Source organism: Gymnoscopelus braueri, assembly GCF_963280865.1.
Source record: "Gymnoscopelus braueri genome assembly, chromosome: 7".
In the NCBI taxonomy this organism is placed as follows: Eukaryota; Metazoa; Chordata; class Actinopteri; order Myctophiformes; family Myctophidae; genus Gymnoscopelus; species Gymnoscopelus braueri.
In genome coordinates this window covers 48,162,835-48,185,698 of record NC_137608.1, presented here as the reverse complement: position 1 = coordinate 48,185,698, position 22,864 = coordinate 48,162,835, and the positions used below count along the sequence as shown (strand labels likewise).

At 41.7% G+C, this 22,864-nt stretch overlaps 1 protein-coding gene across 3 annotated transcripts in view; it reads right to left on the bottom strand.

Annotated features, from left to right (window-relative positions):
• The window catches only part of LOC308088672 (uncharacterized protein), a 36,736-nt gene that overhangs the window by 1,881 nt on the left and 11,991 nt on the right, over positions 1 to 22,864 (bottom strand). For all 3 annotated transcript variants that reach the window (XM_080433223.1, XM_080433225.1, XM_080433224.1), the window contains exons 2-7: positions 9,220 to 9,379; positions 5,981 to 6,227; positions 5,539 to 5,606; positions 4,670 to 4,975; positions 1,650 to 1,766; positions 455 to 613 (exon numbers count right to left, since the gene is read on the bottom strand). In XM_080433223.1, the coding sequence (XP_080289349.1) occupies positions 455 to 613; positions 1,650 to 1,766; positions 4,670 to 4,975; positions 5,539 to 5,606; positions 5,981 to 6,227; positions 9,220 to 9,238 (916 nt within the window). In that variant the 5' untranslated portion in view covers positions 9,239 to 9,379. The remainder of the gene's footprint in view (positions 1 to 454; positions 614 to 1,649; positions 1,767 to 4,669; positions 4,976 to 5,538; positions 5,607 to 5,980; positions 6,228 to 9,219; positions 9,380 to 22,864) is intronic.

Below are 22,864 nucleotides of genomic sequence, written 5' to 3'. Positions count from 1 at the left end.
ATAGGGTTGAGGTGGTTATTGTGTTTTTTTTATAATAATCAAAATCTACAAAGTAACTAGTAACTAAAGTTTTCAAATATTTGTAGTAGAGTAAAAGTTATTTGCTTTTGAGGTGTAGTGGAGTAGAAGTAAAAGTACTGAAAATTGGAAATACTCAAGTAAAGTAAAAAAATACCTCAAAATTGTACTTAAGTACAGTACTTAAGTACTGTACTGTACTGGCGTCCCTATTCTGTGCATGTAATAACGGGCCAACATTCAAAAATAGCAGATATACAAGCTCATTGTGGGCTATTTTCAGCTTCTTTATTTTCTTTTCAGCTTCTTTTTCTTAATTAAAAATCCTGAAGAACATTTCAGGGGATCTGCTGAAAGGTATTGCTGTGAAATGATACATCTTGATTGCTCCTTGTTATTATCCTCCTATCATTAGAAGCAGTAGAAGCAGACTAACCTCTTTGAACAATATATTGACCAGGCTTGCAGTTGATGTGTTTCTGTGCTTTAATACATCCCTCCTTTGTTGGTGATACACAGTAGAATCCCTCTAGTGGTTCAAAAACTGCATTTGATGTTGTCCTAGCAGGCCTCTTCACTTCCAAACCACCAGGACCTGTCAATTACATTGAGTAGAAGTTACCGATTGTGTATCAGTATGTTGACTGGATTTAAGATTTTCCACTTAGGAGCAACCTTCCTCTAAAACACAGTAAACATGCTGTTTATGTCAGTCTAATGATGGAATACCTTCATATTATGCTTTATGATCAATAGGTTTTACTATCCATGGTATTAACATCAGAACACCTTGGAAAAGCTCAGCAGGTTGTCCAATGCTGTGATTCTCATCATGGGGTCCCCAGCAAAATTGCACAAAGAGCAGGGTTCCCCAATCTGGGGTAGTCTATACTTGGCGCATTGGCTGGGGGTCCACGATAACCTGACTTCGCCAAATGGAAGAAGCTTGTGACACACATTTTGTTTCACAGCCTACTTCCATCTGAGACTCCGGTAGCAGAATCGATGCCAGACGGCGTTTCATTTTTTCAAGCTACTCGGCAGGTGATTGGATGATCCTGCCCCTAGCAGCCGCTGATTGGTTCGTACACGCAGAGACCGGGCAGCTTAACTCCCTGAGAGATTCCAGACCAGGGTGTATTGTGAAACTCAATACCGCCCTCATCTGGCTGAGTCAGGTTAGGTCCACGATGCCATGCCTCATAAAAATTATACTTTATTACTACTGCTTTGGGTAGCAAAGAAAACAAACAGCATAGCCTCCAAGGCAATTAACAACAGCATTAAGGACTCAACGAGAGTGGCTTCCCCCTCCGCTCGCCACAGCTGCGGGCAGCGGGGCAACTCGCTCGGTGTTCAAACTGTTCTTGTTAAGAGGGGACGATCAGCGCAATCAATTTGTACCTTTTTCTGTATTTTATGAAAAAAGGAAAGGTATAATCCCGTTAAGCTACAGATGCCTGTAGTTCCGACCGTCTGGAAAAAAAGTTATCGATGGATGAAACAACCTTTTAAACCAGGTTTTTAGCCAGCCTGCCACTCCATGTTGAATATAAACGCGTGTCCATTACCGGGAAAGCGCATGCACTATTCCATTCTATATTAATGTATCTATAACATTACGTACTCACCAAGGACTCGCTGGTTGTCAACTGGGCCACGGTAGACCACGACTACAGACGTAAAAACCCCAACCAGTGCCAGCACCATGAGCCAGGTGTAGAAGCGGCCTCTTCCAGAAGCAGACACTGAAAAAGAGACAAGCAGTTAAGGGCCTTTTGTCGCTTCAAAAGTTAATCCTATTTGTGTTGCACAACAAAACTGTTGGAATAAAAATTGTGGAATATAATAAACAGCCGAATAAACAACAGAAGCAAATATACTGGTGTTCCATTTACATTGGTTCAGAGTGATGCCTGTACATCATGTGTTCCTATGTTACAAATTAGAAATAGATATCTGACTTTGAGGGTAGAGGCAAAAAAGGAGAAAGAAAGAGAGAATAGATGATTTTACACTAGAGTTGAAGATCCTTATTTGTGTTACCTATCTCTAAAGTGCAAGATCTTCTATTCCTGTAAAAGGCTGTCTCTTGCCTATTCTTGCTTTGACATCTGCATCTGTACCTCTCTGTTTGTTTGCAGGAGTGCTCTGTTTTGAACAAAATGCCTCAAATCATGAACACAGCATGCAATTTCCGTGAAATTTTGCACGCACATTCCCACTAGGCCAAGGAAGAAATGCCACTTTTTTTTCATCAGCCTCATGGTGGTGCTATAACATGCCGATTCGTGTTTTTACCTATAACTGCACGATCTGTGTAAAACTGTATGGCACTCCTTAGAGGCCAAGGAAAAACCTTTGCCCTGCATTTTTCACATCTTCCTTTTATAGCGCCACCAGGAGGACGACTTATGTAAAACAATTTTTTACTCCTTCAGATTTTATCAAAATTTCACTCAAATCATCACACATGATCTCTATAGTCATGTGATCAAGACGGATCTGTTTAATTTGTCATAATGTGTCAATCTTAGCCAATCAGCATGGAATATTATTCCATGCAAAAGATAATTTCTTTATATTACTCCCACAAATGTCACAAATTTTCAACACCACGCAAATCGGTACAGATTATCTCATGGTCATGTGATCAAGACTGATATGTCCTAATTTTCTTATTCCATCCTGATTGGTGAATTCCGAAAATTGCTGGCCCACAATAACCTACCTGACCTGGCGGAGACCTGTGCTCCGAGGAGCACTCTTTCTAGTTACATTATGAGTTGCTACAGGGGGTGATTGGGGGGTCAGTCATATCTTGGTTATTACTAGTAACAGAGCATTTTATAGCATTGGGAAATCTTTCCATTTGATGCCGATTGATGCCTTCCAAATCCTAACGGTTTTCTGAAAAAATTCAGTGTAACGATAGTTCATGTAGACACGGAAGGCAGAATGTTTATATTCTTCATTCACACTCCCCAGACCTAAATGAAGTGTCTAAATGAACTATGTTGCTATAGCTAAAATCTAAAATGACAGTGTGTGAGTGTGAAGCAGGGCCTTCCTGAAAAAGGGAATTTGTTTCCAGCAAACCTATCTTGGGTAAATAAAGGTAAAAAACAAATACTTGAGAACAACTAGAGAAAGTGCTCCTTGGAGCACAGGTCTCCGCCAGGACATGTAGATTATTGTGGCCTCCTGGTGGCACCATAATAGGTCAATGTGAAAAGGGTGCCATTTGCACGGCAATCAGACTTTGCATTCATGATTTGAGGCATTTTGTTCCAAAAATGCTGGTGGCGCTATAACAGGCCAATATCAAAAGGGTGGCATTGGTTCCTCAACATAGTTTGAATGTGCGTGCAAAGTTTGACCGCAATCGGACGCTGCGTTCATGATTCGCGGCATTTTGTTAAAAACAAGCCACAACTGCAAACTTTTGATGTGAATCTTCATGATTTGAGGCATTTTGTTCAAAACGGAGTACACAATTTTAGCCAATCAGGATGGAATATGACAAATCTGAAAGACCAATTTTGTGTAATAACTATAGAGATACTGTGTACCGAATTGATTTGTGGACAAAATCTGTAGGAGTACTGTCCAAAAATGTGTTTTGCAAAAAGCGACCTCCTGGTGGCGCTATTAAAGGCCCATGTGAAAACTTTGGGGCAGAGGTTCTGCTCTGGCATCCAGGGAGTGTGTGTGCACAGTTTCGCTTCGGTCAAGCCAACGGTGGCGGAGATTAGCTGTTCACAGACGGACACACGGACGGACGGACAGGGGGCAAAACATACTCTCCGGAGACAATAACGTCTCATATTGTTGAGAAACGTGTCAGTATCATGGTCAGTATTATGGTCAGTATCATGTCAGTATCAGGTCAGTATCATGTCAGTATCATGTCATTATCATGACAGCATCATGGTCAGCATGATATTAGTATCATGGTAAGTATCATGGTCAGTCTCATGCTGTCATGACAATATCATGACAGCATGATATTAGTATAATGTCATATCATGTCAGTATCATGTACCAACGTGGTCGACTAATGGTTATACTAGTCAAAAAGCACACACACACACACACACACACACACACACACACACACACACACACACACACACACACACACACACACACACACACACACACACACACACACACACACACCTATTGGTTGGGCTTTAAACAGCCATAACTCCCGTGCCCAGCATACTAAACTTCCCAAACTTAGTAAGTGCTCTTAGACGGCCAATAGGGACAGGCTGTAATTGCTTAAGCTTCGCCCCTCTGTGTTCCTGTTGAGCAGCCTTGAAATGAATGGACAGGGATTTAACATTGTTCCTCTAGTTCATATAGCTTAATGAAATTAACTCATCAAAGGCACCACTCACTTCACACTGGGTGTGACTTTTTTTGTTAACCAATGGTCACTACCAAACTTTTGATCATGTGTACATTTTTCTTGTAGAATCGATTTCTGTACAATCATTATATAATCAATACATGTATTGGTAATTTGGCTTTAGGTTATAAAGTGTGTTTATCAAATGATAAATTTAGATTAGATATTGCAGATCAATTATTCAAATACAATTTCAAGGCATGAGTTCTTCTCATTCCATCAGTCAGTACTCACCCAGCTCGTCTTTGCACTCGACGGGTTTGGTGGCGAAGGAGAACCTGCCCTGTCCCACCTGGTTGACAGCGGCCACTCTGAACTCATAGCTGGAGCCCTCCTTCAGGCCGGCGTGTGTGAACGTCTTCTCCAGCAGGGCGCTGTCCGCCCCCACGCGGCTGAAGTGGTCTTTGCCCAGGAGGCGGACCTCCAGGACGTAGCCGGTCACCTCGCAGCCGCCGTCGCACTTGGGTGGTCTCCAGGCCACCGTGACGGATTCCTTGGTGATGGCCATAACTTCCAGTTCCTCGGGGCGCTCGGGGACAGCTGGGACGAGGAGGAGGAGAGAGAGAAAGGAAGTGAGGAAGAGTTCTGTTCTTTTCTTTACGCAAAAAGTTAAGCAGATCTACAAGCTCATAGCGTGGCACTCGGTGCCACGCTATGAGCTTGTAGATCTGCTATTTTTGAATAGCCAAAGTATAAAATAATGGTTTAGGTGTTACACAGATGCACTCCATTCACATGTTTTTCTCTTGGAAACCGTAAGGGCTAGTTACAACACTTGGAGGAGAGGTTCACAGTCCAGTGGCCTACGCAGGAACAAAATTGTGACACCAGCCGGCCTCATAGTGGCGCTATAACTATAACAGACAGCTTTACCTTTTGCTTAAAACTCTTGAACCGTAGGCTGTAGAATCAAAATTGTTGAAACTTAACACCATATATCATGAACGCAGGATCCGATCAAAAAACAAATTAGAATTGCATGTTGTGATTCTAATCTTTTGTATTACATTTTGGGGGGTTCAAAATTGGAGTTTCTGCATACCGACCGATAGGGGGCCAGCCCAACTAGTTTGCGACATCAATCAACTTTAAACAGTACTGACCTGGGTCAGATGCACTTGCTCCTTTGCGATGTGCTACACTGAGTGGTGGAGGAGAAGGCTGAGGGCACCTGATGAGAGATGCAAAATGTTACTAACTATATATATATATAAATCTACCAATTCAAATGAATGTTCGGTGTAAATACCAAACATGTGTCAGTAATTCAAATCAACATGTTTTGTCTCTATAAGACCACTTCACATTCACCTCACGTAAAGTTTGCACCACAATAAAACAAACAAGCAAATTTAAAAACGACATTCCTGTCAAAATAATGAAGGAAATCCTGGGTAACTAATTCAAATTTGTAAGAATTAGAAACGGAAAGAGGATACTTGAGAATGATACATGATACTTAAAGTATAATGGCCTGAAAAGGTGCATTCTCTTGTACTAATACAACATTTAGCCTAAACATGAATTTAAATGTGCATTACTTACAGATCATCAAGCAGATACTCCTCATATTCCTTAAGACCTTGGTAGAAAATGTCTTTGGCCTTTCTTGAGTTCAGGAATTCATAGAGTGCCCTCATCATCTCCTGAGTGTTGGCCTTATGTCTCACATTATCATAGCCCTCTTTGTTGATGACATTCTTCTCAAGAAGCATATCCAGGATGTCATTGACCTTTTTCACATTCTGTATCAGCTTACTTCGGTGTTGATCAATAAAGTGTTTCGCTGGAGCTAAGTGGAATGAACATTGAGTTGTGGGTGAGACTGTGTGGGCAAAAAGTATTTAAACACGTTTCTGAACATTCTATGTGTGAGGGGTAGGACCCTAGGACCTGGGAGCCTAGAGCAGACAGCGGCAGTATAGTATAGGCCATAGAGCACCGAAGTCTGACGTAATTTACTCATCCTACCTGGGTTGCGGTTTATTTCCCCCATTCAGAATTCCCATAGACTTGTTTAATATCGCGTTATATAAGAACTGTGTTCCAAAAATAAACAAATGACCTCAGCGGTTTGACTCATATGGATATGAAGCATCAACTGACGGTGAGAAAACGCTAATGTTACTGCGGCCAAATTAGTTACATTTTCGCCAGAAATAGACTTTATGAAATATGAGTGACTGACTATCATAAACGATACAGCGACACCTCCCTGACAATATCGCCGGGACAGTTTGTTTATTTTTGTTTGTTTATATGAGACGATTCTAAGATGACCCAATGTTATTCTCCATAGATAAATTACTTCCGCAACCCAGGGGATGAACGAGTGACGTCAGGACTTCAGTACTCTATAGCAGTGGTGGCCATTTTGTGGTGCCACAGATGGAAAACCCATAGAGATTTCCGAAAATATTTATATAAATTATGTTAAGCCTGGAACCAAGCCATCCAGGCTCCTGGTGAATCATGACCATAAAACATTTAATAATGTGTCAAAAACATATTTGAAAAGGGTATTTATTAAATATAGTATATAGGAGTGGGACAAAATATCGATATTGTGATGTGTCGCAATACTTCCCCTCACGATAACTATATTGATACACAATCGGCAAATATCAATATTTTACTACACCATGCATTTGGCTCCCATAACCTATTATATTTGTCATTATTTTATTTTCACTCCTATTTATTTTATTTTGCTAAAAAGGTCTGGAAGTTACGTTCTGACGACTTCCGGCCGTCGCCTTATATGGTAGTGTGCCGGTTGAGAGCTCACTATCTCAAAGTGAGTTTCGCTTCCGTGAAGACGGATGTGTTTGTATTTGTTTGTAAGCACCTCGCTGGCAAGGTTTGTTTTATTGTTTTGAAGGTCAACATTTGTGTTTTATGTTAGGTTTCATTATGAGTTTAATTGATCGATTTGTTGTTGTTTCAGGTTTGTTAGTTAGTTGTTCTTTTGGGTTTCCTGGACGCATTCCCTTCACTGCAATATGTAGCCAGTGAGGTCAATTTCATTGCAAGTGTATTTTCTTTCATTATGTTGTCATGGCAGGTCTGTACTGTCTCTTTAACTTCTGCTTGTTTGTCCATTAGGTTGGAGCGGCACTCTGCTTGTGGGGAGGTGTGTCCTGGCAATTACCTGGCTGTCTTCCATCCTGCAATTACCTGGCTGGCTACTTATACCTGGTTGTGATGGCACTTAGTGCTCAGTGATATTTTCCAGCTAGTGCACACACTGGTGCAGCTAGTACTAGGTCAGTTCTGCTGTTCTCTTAGCTTTAAGACCAGATTCTTTCTTGACCACTAGTAACTCCTGATCTCTTCCACAGTCCAACCTGGACAGAAGACCGCAGATCTATAAGGAGGACTGCCTTTGCTCCATGCTACTTTGGACCCCCTGCTTAATCTCCTTTGTGGTGAAAACCTACCTACGTTATTACTCGGCTCTTGGATCCTGTACCTTCGTTCTTTTGAATAAAAGACTCTTTAGTTTACTTAAATTAAGTCTCCTTTGTTTGTGTTCTGCATCTGGGTTCACTCACTGTCTGCCTTGACATATGTTTTGTATGCGTTACATGTTATGTTTATTCTGATCGTTGTTTATTTTTGTGTCTTTTGTACCAGTTTTGATGTTGGTCTGTGAGCCGTAAGTGTGCTTAATAAACCATCAATCAATGAGAAAACATCTGACTTTGTTTGTGAAGGGAGTGACAATGCATGTGCTCTATGGATTCCCCCCGTTGCCACAGACTAGAGTGCAGTACTTCATGTCGCCTGTCCTGTCTGTGGTGGCGATATTGAGATAAATGAGGGTAAACTAATAAGTTTGCATAAAACAAATTGGTGATATTTGCTAAGCACTGTCAGGTTTACATAAAACAAGTTGCTACTCACTGCTAAGAAAGAAGTTTTCCCCTGTTAATTGTATTTGCACAATATTTTTGTGAGGGGTTATTTTGTATCCTTTCTTGTTTGCAGTCAGTTTTTTACTGTTAGGAGGAAGCACTATGCATGCATATTTTTGTCCATTGTACTAGGTCAGTTCGTTATGCACAAAAATGTAATACGATTTTGGGATTAATGCATAATTACAGATTTTTGACTTTAATGGGGGTGTTTTCAGTTACAGATATTGGGATATAATTGTTGATAAAAATATATATAATATATCGAGTATCGCAGATATCGTGTATCATGATATTATCGTTATCGAGGGCCAAATATTGCCACAGGTATCGTGAGCATTCCGTATCGTCCCACCCCATCCATCTTCAACCGCCGGAGTCGGGTTCCGGTCCCACCCCTAATAGTATATAATATTTCATAATATTAATTCAATTCATAATATTAATTCAATATTCAAACATTTGTTGACCCAGAATCAAATGTTTTATGGTCATAATTCACCAGGAAAGAGGGGAAGTCCGCACGCCTTTAGCTCCCAGTAGAAAATGATTTAATAGTTTCAGCCTGAAACTATTAAATCATTTTCATCATGTAAATCATGTACGTATTGTTGTCCAGCACCCGATAAGTTGTTTTGGGATGTGCGTGCTTACCTCTGGACTCTTAATTCACCAGGAGCCTGGATGGCTTGTCTTCCAGGCTTAAAATTATATATATATATATATATATATATATATAAAAAATATGTTTTTCTCTGAAAGCTCTATGGGAAAATGAATGGGTTTTCTATCTGTGGCACTACAAAATGTCCACCACTGCTGTGCCCTATAAGGGAAGGGGCGATCCCGTGGGATCAAACTACTTACCGTAATCAGAGGCAGCCATAGCTGAGTGGTCAGTGAGCACGCCTGGGCAGCCAGAGGCCCTGGTTGTCACAGGTTCAATTCCAGGCCAGCGATGTGTCCCTGAGCAAGACTCTTAACCACTAATTGCTCTCGAGTGCCACACGATGGCTGCTCACTGCTCCTAGTTGTTATAGGATGGGTAAATGCAGAGGACAAATTTCACGTATGTGCAAATATACAGTGACAAAAACACACCCCAAGGAGTGGGCCCTATATTATAATATTGCAATTTAGAATCTCTTGTGCTGTGGTGAGAATTGTGTGGATTCCAGAGGAGGTAGGAGGTTCAAGGTTGTTTCGTGCCGGACCAAAAAGTTAGGGCTCCGGACCATACCTCAAACATCTGTACAGTTTGGAAACTACCGTTAGTTTTTGGTTATGATGTGGCGAAAAGGGTAATCCACGGACCCTTTGCCCTACATTATACTGTAGTCATATGATTATACTGTAGTCATATGATTATGTCACGCACAAATAACATACAAGCTTAGAAGTCATAAAGTGTCACATTGTGACCTTGTAGATCTTCTATTTTTGTAATTAATGAACGTTTCCGCCAATAATGATATCCCCAAAACCAGGACACCAGGGTTAAAGTGGTTAAAGTGTCATCATGTATCTTTGCTGGTGACCAGGCTCAGAGGACATTGATCAAACAAAATAACAATATGTAGGCAATCTAGGTATCACATATTGTTTCAGTCACTTAACCTTTCAACATGTTCACAGGGTAGTTTTTATTGAAAACACTGAATTACTTTGCTGTTACAATAAAACAACGTATTTGCATACACACAGTAAGCAAATTAAAGCCTTCACTGACTATGTACAAGTTAAGCATTTCCTGTTATGCCATCCTCATATAGCCTATAGATCTATAACAGATACATTGTCAGATTATTATAGCCTACGCTTGTTTTCTATACTTTAGCTATACGTTCAAAATTCACACATTACATTACAGTCAGTTAGCAGACGCTTTTATCCAAAGCGACTTACAATAAGTGCATTCAACATAGGTAGGGAACAAAAACTACTAATCACCAGAAGTCTAAAGTGCATTTTCTGCAAAAACAAGCAACCAAGAGTATACCTAGCGCTAAGGTAAAAGTGCAATATATCAGCTACCTATTTCCTTAAACAGATGAGACAAAATAGCAAAATCAAATGAGCAAGAGCTAAAACAAATAAGTGTATCGACTAAACAATATCCAATAAAACAATACAACAATAAAACAAACGTTCGTACAACTAGTTAACAACAAGTACAAACGTGTCCGTGGCAACGGACAAACGTGTCCGAACCCCGGCATTTTGGTAACACACACACACACACGCACGCGCACGCACGTACCAACACACACACACGCACACACTGAATGAATCTTTAAAAAAAACGCTCCTCAATAGAGCAGGTTATATTTTATGTATGTATGTATTTATGTATGTATTTATTTATTGAAATGAAATGTAGGGGTGCTTGAGCACACCTAAAAGGCATAGTATAGTATATATGGTTTTATCTTGTAGTTTATGTTGTAGTCATGTAAAGGGGGTTCTTGGATTCAGAGATCAAGGAAAGGGTGTACTGAAATCCAAAAAGTCTGAGAACCACTGGGCTAGACAACTCAAATATTCGGTGGAAATACAGACAAACATTGGGCGAAAATAGATGAACATTCTGTGCAAATGGCATTCTACAAGCTCATAACATGTCGCAATGTCACGGCTAGATCAGCTATTTCTGCTATTTTATGTACAATAACGTAGGATTTAAGTGGTTAAAAGCCCCTCCAAAGACGTAACCTATACTGGTCTATAAGCTCGTAGATCCGCTATTTTCACTACTTCATTACTTTTTTTGGAAGTACAAGGTTTAGCTTTAGGTTTTATTTTGTGTCATTTTAGATTTGAGCTATAGTATAACATTATTATATACTTTGGCTATTCAAAAATAGCAGATATACAATATCTGCTATTTTTAAAAAATCTCGAAGATTTGTGCAAATCTTTGAATACATACATTTGTTTAAACAACATTTTTAACTCAAATCTTTGCTTCTGGGGGGTCCCTAGAATGACATATTGTGATGGGGATCGGCGGACAAAAACATAATTTTGGGGGTTCTTGCCATGAAAAAGATAGAGAACCACTGATATAACATAGGTTAAAAAAAAATATCTGCGTGCAAATATTTGCACACAGATCTACAAGCTCATGTGCCGCGCTACGAGCTTGTATATCTGCGATTTTTTAAATAGCCAAATAAATCTTAAAATGACACAGATGCGTTCCCGGTCCCAATAGGTTAAGGGTGGCCATAGCCATAGGTTAGTGAGGCCGCCTGGGCAGCCAGTGGCTCTGGTCGTCCCAGGTACGGTTCCAGGCCAGGACAGTGACGTGGTTAGGCTAAGATATGGCCTAGTCATTCCCCGGCCTTTGTTGACCCCGCAGCAGCTGGGTGACCTTGCCGAGCAACGCACTCTGCTGAAGAGGAGGAACAAGTGCGCCGGGCGACAACGTAGACATTGGAAGGCAAATCAACCCCCTGCTGCTGTTGACACCATCTCTGCTTCCTGATGCTATCAGCCACCACAACTTCCTTTTACGCAATGACTTGCTATAAAACTATACTTTTCGCTCACATGACCAAATTGCTATGGCAACAGCTGAAATGTTTTAACTGTTAGAAAGAAAGCACCATATTAGGTTTGTCTACTGAAATGATCTAGGCGATCCCATATTTGGTGTGACGGATGTAATAATATGGTATAAATACTGCTGTATATTCTATTGGTGGGTTGGTTGGTAGAGGAGCCCGGTGTGCGTATGAGGTGTCAGAATGTTCCCCCGACTTAAGATCGGGCGAGGGACATAGCCTTGTACGGAGCTTCTCCCATATTCCCCCCCCCCCGCCCAATAATCTATTGGGCTCTCTCCTTTGGATCGTCTTGGTGACCAGACTGCAACGAGGCTGGTTGGAGCAATATTGCATTTTGCTGTATTTGACTAGGACCTTGGCATTGCCCATAATCTGGTTGAATAAACAGAGAATTTTGTCAGCTCCTAGTATTACCGATTGCTGTGTCATTTTATCTGAGGTAGCCTTATTGCATGGGATAGATATTTTCCAGATCTGACTCTGGGGATATGTTTGTCAATGACCGTGTAGGTCGCAGAAATTGAGGAATATTATCCAGATGGTCATATGTCACTGTAACATTAGGGCGGGCCATACTTGGTGCCAAAATGAATTTTAAGGAAATCCAAAAAAGAGGGGTGTCTATTTTATGTGTTTTTTGATGGAGAGTTCAAATATGACATTATTTTTTGGATAGGACAACTCTTACCTACATCAATTAGCATTTTTTAATCGCTAATTGTACCCGTTCTAACTCATTCATAAGATATTAAAATCCAAAGGAAATCCTAACATGTGGGGTGTCTAAATTATGTGTTTTTTTATGGGGAATTCAAATGTGACATTCTTTTTTGTGTAGAATAACTCTAACCTACATCATTTCTTACTTCAAAATGGCGAATTTTGCCCTTTTTAACCTCTTTTTAGGATATTAAAAGACATAAGGGAAATAATTTATATTGACAAAGCCAAATCAAATTTACATATTTATTCACAATGGAAGTGCATGTATATCACTGGATACAATTATGAAGATCAATTTCCACTTCCTGAACTTTTGAAGTCCTGCTTTGACTCAGCCTTAGACATCAGTCTCCTGCTGGTCTCCTGAGTCCTGGTCTCCCGAGTCCTGATCCCTCCATCCCTCTTTTCCTGAGAGAACTACGTAGAAGAAGCTTCAGTCACCATTTTGACAACCCTCTCAATGCTCTGAGTGTGGCAGGGCCAGTTGGGCACCTCCATGCAATGAAGTTCTTCATCTCCGATGTGTTTAGTATGCACGTGAGAGGTGGCTCTGACACACCTTCTGACCAGCTAATCAATCCACCAATGCTGGAAGCATTATAATTGATCTCAGTTGTCCCTCTGGTTCTTACAGAGGAGTCCCACCGGCGGAGTGTCTGGGTCTCCTTCTCCCCTGATGGCCAGGATTCTCTCCACCCCCTTAGCGCACAGCAGTGTTTGGAGGGTGGCTTCATTGTGGGCATACCAAGCAGATCTTCTAACAGTTGGCATCACAATGTCCAGTACCTACTTCCTCTGGAACTTCAGGCACTCCAGCTGAAACAGGATGTGCCTAGGCCCTTCAATCCAGGACTAATTGACCTTCACATTGAACCAACATGGATAATACACTCCAATGATGTATTCCACAATGAACTACAGATTTTTCTGATTCTTTCCTCTCAGTCCATGCTTTGACACCCAGAGCCTGAGAAGTCTGTTTGCTGTGGTGAGCCAGTGGCTGTGGTTTACCCGCCCAATATCCAACAGAGCCAGCCTTGCAGGAACCACTCTGTCTCTGACTGCACAAACAATTTGATAGCCATAGTGTTGATCAGTCGAGAGATCTTGAATGACCTTGTCAGGCAGCTTGATCAGTGAAGGGCCATCAGAGATCCTGGTGAATTTTGGATTGATATCCAACTCTGTACCTGAATCAAGGAGCTTTAGTATTGGTCCAGATAATTTGTTGTCTGACAGAGTAGGACCTTCAAGTTCAACAATGAGCCGGCGGAGGGGCAGTTCACCAGTGTGTAGGTTCACACCAACCAGACGAGGTTTCTGCCCATGTGCAGCTCCAGCTTCCTCATTACTCCAGCTTTCACACCACTGTTGACATTTGTTGAGTCTCCTCCAATGGCCCACAAGGTCTTATGAAAATCTTTCTCTCTCAGCCAAGCAAAAAGGACCTTAGCAATCTGCTCTGCATGTGACTCCTCTTTAGTTGCTGTTTCTGAGGTAAAATGGAACATATAGTTGCTGCCAGGTTCACTGACAACACTATATTCTTCCCTCATCTTTGCAGGAAAAGATTGGTCACTGCCCTCAGCTTCCATCATTACATTGGTCAGGTCAATCCGTCCATCAAAGAGGATACAGGATTCACACGCCCCTTCCCCCCCTCCTTCCTGCACTTCTCCTCAAATTCTTCCCCCAGCTCTCTTATCAACTTCTCCTGTGCTATCTTGACCTTGTTTTTATCAATCACTTTTCATGGGGTGTCTTCTCTGATTATTCAATCAGAGCTGCAGTTGCTATTGCTGCAGTTGGCCTGAGCGAATTAATCACAAATTAATGAAACATTTACAATAATCAACTGCAAATGTATGTAGGTTAGGTTTATCAGAATTGAACATTTCTTCAGATTTGTGTTTTACACACAAACATCTGTTATTTGAACAGGAATTATTTATAAAAGCCTCCCAACTTAATTTCTTTCTTCCAGAAGAAAATCGCTAATTAATCAAAGAAATTTACAATAATCAATTGCAAATTGATGTAGGTTAGCTTTATCAGAATTGGAAAATGTCTTCAGATTTGTGTTCTACATGCCAACATCTGTTATTTTGAACAGGAATTATTTAAAAAGCCTCCCAACATGATTTGTTTCTTCTAGAAGAAAATCGCAAATTAATAAAAAATTTGACAATAATCAACTGCAAATTGATGTAGGTTAGGTTTATCAGAATTGAAAAATTTCTTCAGATTTGTGTTCTACATGCCAAAATCTGTCATTTGAACACCCCTCTTTTTTGATTTAAAAAAAAAAAAAAGTATGGCCCGCCCTACTGTAACATATACAGTATGATGATGACCATACACTCCAATCTTTGGACATGGAAATTGATCTTTTCAGGTTGATCTTTTCAGGCTCCAAGGTGAGGGTGACCAGGGTTTCTGTGAGATACATGCACTCCTTTTCCCATAGTCAGGGAAGGCTGATGTTGGTCAAATGGTACCAGGTCCCTTGAGAACCTTCCTCCCACCCAAGTTGTCAGTGTTGGTGCACACAGCTAATGTTGCAAAGCTGGAGTCTGTTGCATTTCGATATATAGATGTATGATTAGGACATTAAAAAACAGTGTGTGTGTGTGTGTGTGTGCGTGCGTGCGTGTGTGCGTGCGTGCGTGCGTGTGCCGTACTGTATGTATCAGTTATTGCGGAGCTGTTCTGTTGTTGTAGTAACACCAAGACAAATTCCTAGCAACCATTTGTTTAGCAATTAACTTTTCTGATTATAATTTAAACATATTGTTCAAATTCCATACACCTTTGACTATTATGATAGTGTTCAATGTACGCTGAGCATTGATGTGCATAGTGTATTGGCTGTTGCTGTTTACTTTGGGTTCAATAGTCATATTTCATTGTTTCAATAAAAAAATTAAAAGTTTGATCTTAATTTGATCTCATTCCTACACCTACTGTATAGACTTAATCTGGATGAAACTTTATGTTACATAACATGTTTGGTATAGTGGCCATATTTGTAATAAGCAAGTCAGAGTGATCTAGATGGATTCAATCATAAATATGAGCATTCCAATGTGTTTCTAATGCTCAAAAAGCATAAAGTAGACAAGTTTGCCAAAAATGACAAAGATTGAAGTAAGTAAAACAAATTGTCAAAACTAATATTTGTTTGAAATATGTAAAATAGAGGTCCAGCCACACCCAGTCATAAAGATAAGCATTCCAACATGTTTCTAATTGTCAAAAAACATGATTTAGACACCAAGTTTGCATTTATAGCTCATCTGGTTCAAAAGTTATAGCCAAACCCGTTTTTTAGCTGTTCTGTCATAACATTTCAAATTAGAAATATTGCACTTTTCTATGTTTCCCTAAACATAAGTATTCTGAATATTTTGAGCACCTCAGTAAATCTGTAGCTCCAACGGTTTAGCAGATAGAGCCATGTCGGAAGTAGTGCACCGGTTATGGTCATTTTAAAAAGGTCGTGGTCATTTTCGGGTATTTCGTCCCGGATAGAGAATTAGTCAAAGTTCCTAAGTTGTTCCCTGGGGTCATATTAGCCAGAACAGTTGAGATATTCTCTCCTAAATTAAGTGCATACATATCTTAGCTAGGTCCTCTACTAACATCAGCAGGTGTACAGCTAAATTGCTAAAGACTCTATTTGAGACCCAGGTTGTGGCACTCTGTTTTCCTGTTCAGGTTACATAAAAGGCACCGCTCCGAACACGGAGGCTCACACTTAGGGCTGGGAACCTTTAGGATTTCACAATTAAAATGTCTTAACTATTCCCTGTTAACGATCCGATTCCCATCCTGTATTACTATAAATATAAAATTATGACAAAAACTTATAATTTTGAACTATGGTTGCGAACGCAGCGGAAGAGGCGCGCCGCCTCCGCGCAAGTGGAGCTTACTATGAAACCGTGCTCGGGTTGTGTCTCCGTATCTCCGTATCTCTGTGTGCGTGTCTCTGTATCTCTGTGTGCAGTATGTGGCTCAAATCCTCAGCCCTGTGTGCAGCCAAGTAAATGTCCAATATAGACGTACCATACATCAAATGAAAGGTCTTTGAAAACTGAACACACCTGTCAAGGTTGCGTTTAAGCCCGCCCCTTCCCCCGGAAGCCACGCCCCGGAGAAGGCTCCTAAAAACTCCCCATTGAAACCCCATGTTAAATGAAAAGTGCCCGAATCGCTCCCAAACTTTTTCTACCCCCCCTAAGTGGGGGTCTACGAACAAATACTTCGGGCTCGGATTTTGGCTCTGCCCCCCGGAAGTGGGTGAAACAGGCACTTCAAACACTTTGTTGAATTGTTCAAAAACATTCAACGTTTTTTTTTTGTGAATTTGTATTTTTCTAAGATGCTCCTTTTAACGCAGATTTTTTTTAATTTATTTTTTATTTTTTTATTGCTTACTTTTTTTAAAATATATTTTTTCATTATTTTTTTTATTTTTTTGCGTTCGCTTACCGCGTTCGCGCGTCTTACTTGTGTACTTTTCAATAAGCTCAAGTTCAATTTTAATACAGTGTACCATGAAGGTTGCTAAATCTTATAAGAAGTCTGTTTAGTCAGGCAGGATACAACGTAGATCACCATAGAGATAGACTATCTACTAGGTCACAACGCATCCTGTGAACATTCATTCTCATAGTGATTGCAGGTTGTAGCCCTGCTGAAGGAACAGCAACAAACGCGACAATGTTTTTAAATGAACTACTATATGTTCATATTTGACTCTTGCGTAAGGCTGTATGCGTTTGAGCCACTGACTGCTTCACTCTCCTCACTGCTCCCTCACAGCAGGAAACGACTCACGCTAAGACACTTATGCACAGCCAAACAGAAAAAACAATAATAATAAAGAATACAGAGTAGACCTATTTAAGAGAAAATTACATAATTAAGTTAAGTTAAATTCTGGGAATCAGTATCAGGAACCGTTAATGTAAGTTAGTAGGACTACAAACATGGTAGCAAATATAATTAAGTTTAAATTAATTATTATTGCTTTTAGGCGGAATTGGACTTGTATACGAGAATATGGCAAATCAGTTATAATTTATATTAAAAAAAAGATATATAAATTTGACTAAACATTTGTATGGAGTGTATAAAGGTAGAAGCCCATACTGAGATGTAATACCTATACGAGGCGATTGGCGATCGCTTGGTAGATGTGTCCGCTCGGTATTGTTGGTCTGACAGGTTCTAGATACGGTAGGCGGTAGCCTATTTCGCCGTATTTCTTCCAGCCGCATGGCAGGAAGAAGAGAGGGGGACCTTTAGCGTCCCTGACAGTGAGGATTGAAAATGAAATCTCCTCACTAGGACATGTGGGTGTCATTAAGTGATATTATTCCCTGACGTGAATAATATTAAGACTAAATAAGAAATAGCCTATTAGAGTGAATTGCAGGGCCCTTAAAATAGACCGGATGATTAGATAGATAAATATTAGATGGATATATATTTGAATACCAAATAAAACATCAAATTAACATAGTTTCATAATTTGTTTATAACAAAACCGAAAACTATAAATAAATTGGATTACAGATTCAAGAGTGAAGAGAGCAAAAGGAAAATTCACTAATTTAATTAATAATAAATTATTATGATAAATTAGCGTAGGGTTATGTTAGTATTTCTATTTGCTACAACACTACACTATTTGTGTCTTTTACCCAAATGGTACCGTAGACATACGTACGTATACACATTTGACGATTAGAAGAGCATGCAATGAAGGTGCTAGAAGTGGGTGGGCTTTTAGCCATGACAACACTTACTTCCAATAGGCTATAGTAGGACCAAGAATATGAGGAAATCATATCATGTGTGCTGTTACCGAATATTGAATTAATGTTATTGTTTTTGTTGATCTCATGTGCTTTTAAATGTCTATATGTACTTAGTTGTCTTTTCCCTTCTCCATGATATACTCACTATGGGATAACATCGCCCCCTGGCGATGCACAGAGCAACACACATGGACTCCCCCAACAATTTTTTTGATTGGCTAGGGTTATGTTACGCGTTCCGGCAATCCGGAAGGGGTATAAAACCCCTCGTGTAACTAGAACACGCCCTCTTACTTCACTCTGCTACGCAATGCGCACAAGCCAAGACACACTACCGGAGAAAAATCTACACGAAAACCAGCGTTAACCCAAAGCGGGGTCACTTGTGTCCCCCACGGGAGTTTCGTTAAATCTTTCTGTTAAGCACGCTCCCGCGGCTTATTTTATATAATTTCTTTCTTTCCTATCTTCTCAGTTTCCATCCGTGACTCAAGGCTAGCTTGGAAGCTACGTTAGCAGGCTAGGCTAGGCTAACGAGCTAAGGCTAAGCGAGGCTAAGTGGCTAGTTAGCCCTTTGTTCTCGCCACATGTTGAGATGGAACCTCCAAGACAGTGCGGCCTGGAGGGCTGCGCATTCCTCGTCGCCGCGGACGACCCACACCGCGTCTGCATTGCTTGCCTGGGGGTGAACCACGCGTTCGTCGCCAGATGGTACCCAGGTGACGAGGACGCCTGCAAAGCCTGCGCCGCTTACACGGTTTTCCACCTCGAAGGCCGGCTTGCGAGGGCTAGGACCCTCGCAGCTAAAACCAGCAGTGGACACAGCGGAGCTCCCCTCGCCGTGGGGCCTAGAGCCCCGCTAGAGGAAGAAAGCCGAGGGGCCATGGGCCCACCTTCAGGCGTCGCCCCGAGGAGCAGCAGGGTTGTGTCTCCGTATCTCCGTATCTCTGTGTGCGTGTCTCTGTATCTCTGTGTGCAGTATGTGGCTCAAATCCTCAGCCCTGTGTGCAGCCAAGTAAATGTCCAATATAGACGTACCATACATCAAATGAAAGGTCTTTGAAAACTGAACACACCTGTCAAGGTTGCGTTTAAGCCCGCCCCTTCCCCCGGAAGCCACGCCCCGGAGAAGGCTCCTAAAAACTCCCCATTGAAACCCCATGTTAAATGAAAAGTGCCCGAATCGCTCCCAAACTTTTTCTACCCCCCCTAAGTGGGGGTCTACGAACAAATACTTCGAGCTCGGATTTTGGCTCTGCCCCCCGGAAGTGGGTGAAACAGGCACTTCAAACACTTTGTTGAATTGTTCAAAAACATTCAACGTTTTTTTTTTGTGAATTTGTATTTTTCTAAGATGCTCCTTTTAACGCAGATTTTTTTTAATTTATTTTTTATTTTTTTATTGCTTACTTTTTTTAAAATATATTTTTTCATTATTTTTTTTATTTTTTTGCGTTCGCTTACCGCGTTCGCGCGTCTTACTTGTGTACTTTTCAATAAGCTCAAGTTCAATTTTAATACAGTGTACCATGAAGGTTGCTAAATCTTATAAGAAGTCTGTTTAGTCAGGCAGGATACAACGTAGATCACCATAGAGATAGACTATCTACTAGGTCACAACGCATCCTGTGAACATTCATTCTCATAGTGATTGCAGGTTGTAGCCCTGCTGAAGGAACAGCAACAAACGCGACAATGTTTTTAAATGAACTACTATATGTTCATATTTGACTCTTGCGTAAGGCTGTATGCGTTTGAGCCACTGACTGCTTCACTCTCCTCACTGCTCCCTCACAGCAGGAAACGACTCACGCTAAGACACTTATGCACAGCCAAACAGAAAAAACAATAATAATAAAGAATACAGAGTAGACCTATTTAAGAGAAAATTACATAATTAAGTTAAGTTAAATTCTGGGAATCAGTATCAGGAACCGTTAATGTAAGTTAGTAGGACTACAAACATGGTAGCAAATATAATTAAGTTTAAATTAATTATTATTGCTTTTAGGCGGAATTGGACTTGTATACGAGAATATGGCAAATCAGTTATAATTTATATTAAAAAAAAGATATATAAATTTGACTAAACATTTGTATGGAGTGTATAAAGGTAGAAGCCCATACTGAGATGTAATACCTATACGAGGCGATTGGCGATCGCTTGGTAGATGTGTCCGCTCGGTATTGTTGGTCTGACAGGTTCTAGATACGGTAGGCGGTAGCCTATTTCGCCGTATTTCTTCCAGCCGCATGGCAGGAAGAAGAGAGGGGGACCTTTAGCGTCCCTGACAGTGAGGATTGAAAATGAAATCTCCTCACTAGGACATGTGGGTGTCATTAAGTGATATTATTCCCTGACGTGAATAATATTAAGACTAAATAAGAAATAGCCTATTAGAGTGAATTGCAGGGCCCTTAAAATAGACCGGATGATTAGATAGATAAATATTAGATGGATATATATTTGAATACCAAATAAAACATCAAATTAACATAGTTTCATAATTTGTTTATAACAAAACCGAAAACTATAAATAAATTGGATTACAGATTCAAGAGTGAAGAGAGCAAAAGGAAAATTCACTAATTTAATTAATAATAAATTATTATGATAAATTAGCGTAGGGTTATGTTAGTATTTCTATTTGCTACAACACTACACTATTTGTGTCTTTTACCCAAATGGTACCGTAGACATACGTACGTATACACATTTGACGATTAGAAGAGCATGCAATGAAGGTGCTAGAAGTGGGTGGGCTTTTAGCCATGACAACACTTACTTCCAATAGGCTATAGTAGGACCAAGAATATGAGGAAATCATATCATGTGTGCTGTTACCGAATATTGAATTAATGTTATTGTTTTTGTTGATCTCATGTGCTTTTAAATGTCTATATGTACTTAGTTGTCTTTTCCCTTCTCCATGATATACTCACTATGGGATAACATCGCCCCCTGGCGATGCACAGAGCAACACACATGGACTCCCCCAACAATTTTTTTGATTGGCTAGGGTTATGTTACGCGTTCCGGCAATCCGGAAGGGGTATAAAACCCCTCGTGTAACTAGAACACGCCCTCTTACTTCACTCTGCTACGCAATGCGCACAAGCCAAGACACACTACCGGAGAAAAATCTACACGAAAACCAGCGTTAACCCAAAGCGGGGTCACTTGTGTCCCCCACGGGAGTTTCGTTAAATCTTTCTGTTAAGCACGCTCCCGCGGCTTATTTTATATAATTTCTTTCTTTCCTATCTTCTCAGTTTCCATCCGTGACTCAAGGCTAGCTTGGAAGCTACGTTAGCAGGCTAGGCTAGGCTAACGAGCTAAGGCTAAGCGAGGCTAAGTGGCTAGTTAGCCCTTTGTTCTCGCCACATGTTGAGATGGAACCTCCAAGACAGTGCGGCCTGGAGGGCTGCGCATTCCTCGTCGCCGCGGACGACCCACACCGCGTCTGCATTGCTTGCCTGGGGGTGAACCACGCGTTCGTCGCCAGATGGTACCCAGGTGACGAGGACGCCTGCAAAGCCTGCGCCGCTTACACGGTTTTCCACCTCGAAGGCCGGCTTGCGAGGGCTAGGACCCTCGCAGCTAAAACCAGCAGTGGACACAGCGGAGCTCCCCTCGCCGTGGGGCCTAGAGCCCCGCTAGAGGAAGAAAGCCGAGGGGCCATGGGCCCACCTTCAGGCGTCGCCCCGAGGAGCAGCGGTGCTAGCCGGGGACGGCGTGGCGTCACCTCCAGGGCCGTCTCCTCGACGCCAACCCCCGCCGCTGCTGTGGTGTCCAGTGGGGTTCAGCTCCACTACAGCAGCGGCACCTCTCCCTCCCCCTCCATCCCACAGTGGGGCGACACACCGGAGGGAAGCGTCTACGACGACGGTGGAGACGACGACGGAGCCGAAGACAACATGGAGGAGGGGGACGGAGAGGAAGAAGAAGGTGAGATCACCTCCTACCAGGAAGCCCAGGAGGTCACTATGACCAGCCCCGGACGGGTCGATCCTCCTGGGCCCACAGCGGAGCCTTCTGCGGGACGTAGAACTCCTCGAGCCTGTTTCGGCGGTGTTCAGACGGGCCATCGCCCGGTGAGGTCTTGAGCAGCCGATGGAGAACCTACAAATGTCCGCCGAGGCTCCCGTTCCAGGTTTCCAAGGGCTGGCGCCCCATCGACCTCGGCAGGTGGAGTCGAAGAAACTCCCCGAGGCCAAAGGCGTCAGAGAGGCGCTTCACTTCTCCTGGCTGGCCCACAAGGAGCCCACCAAGCTTAAGTTCCCCTTGGAGGTGCTCACCGCGTCGGAGTTGGGGCTCGGCGGCCTCCCCCCGATGGATCCGGTGCTGGCCAGGGGCATTGAGGACAGCACAAAGGGCTCCGTTTCACGGCC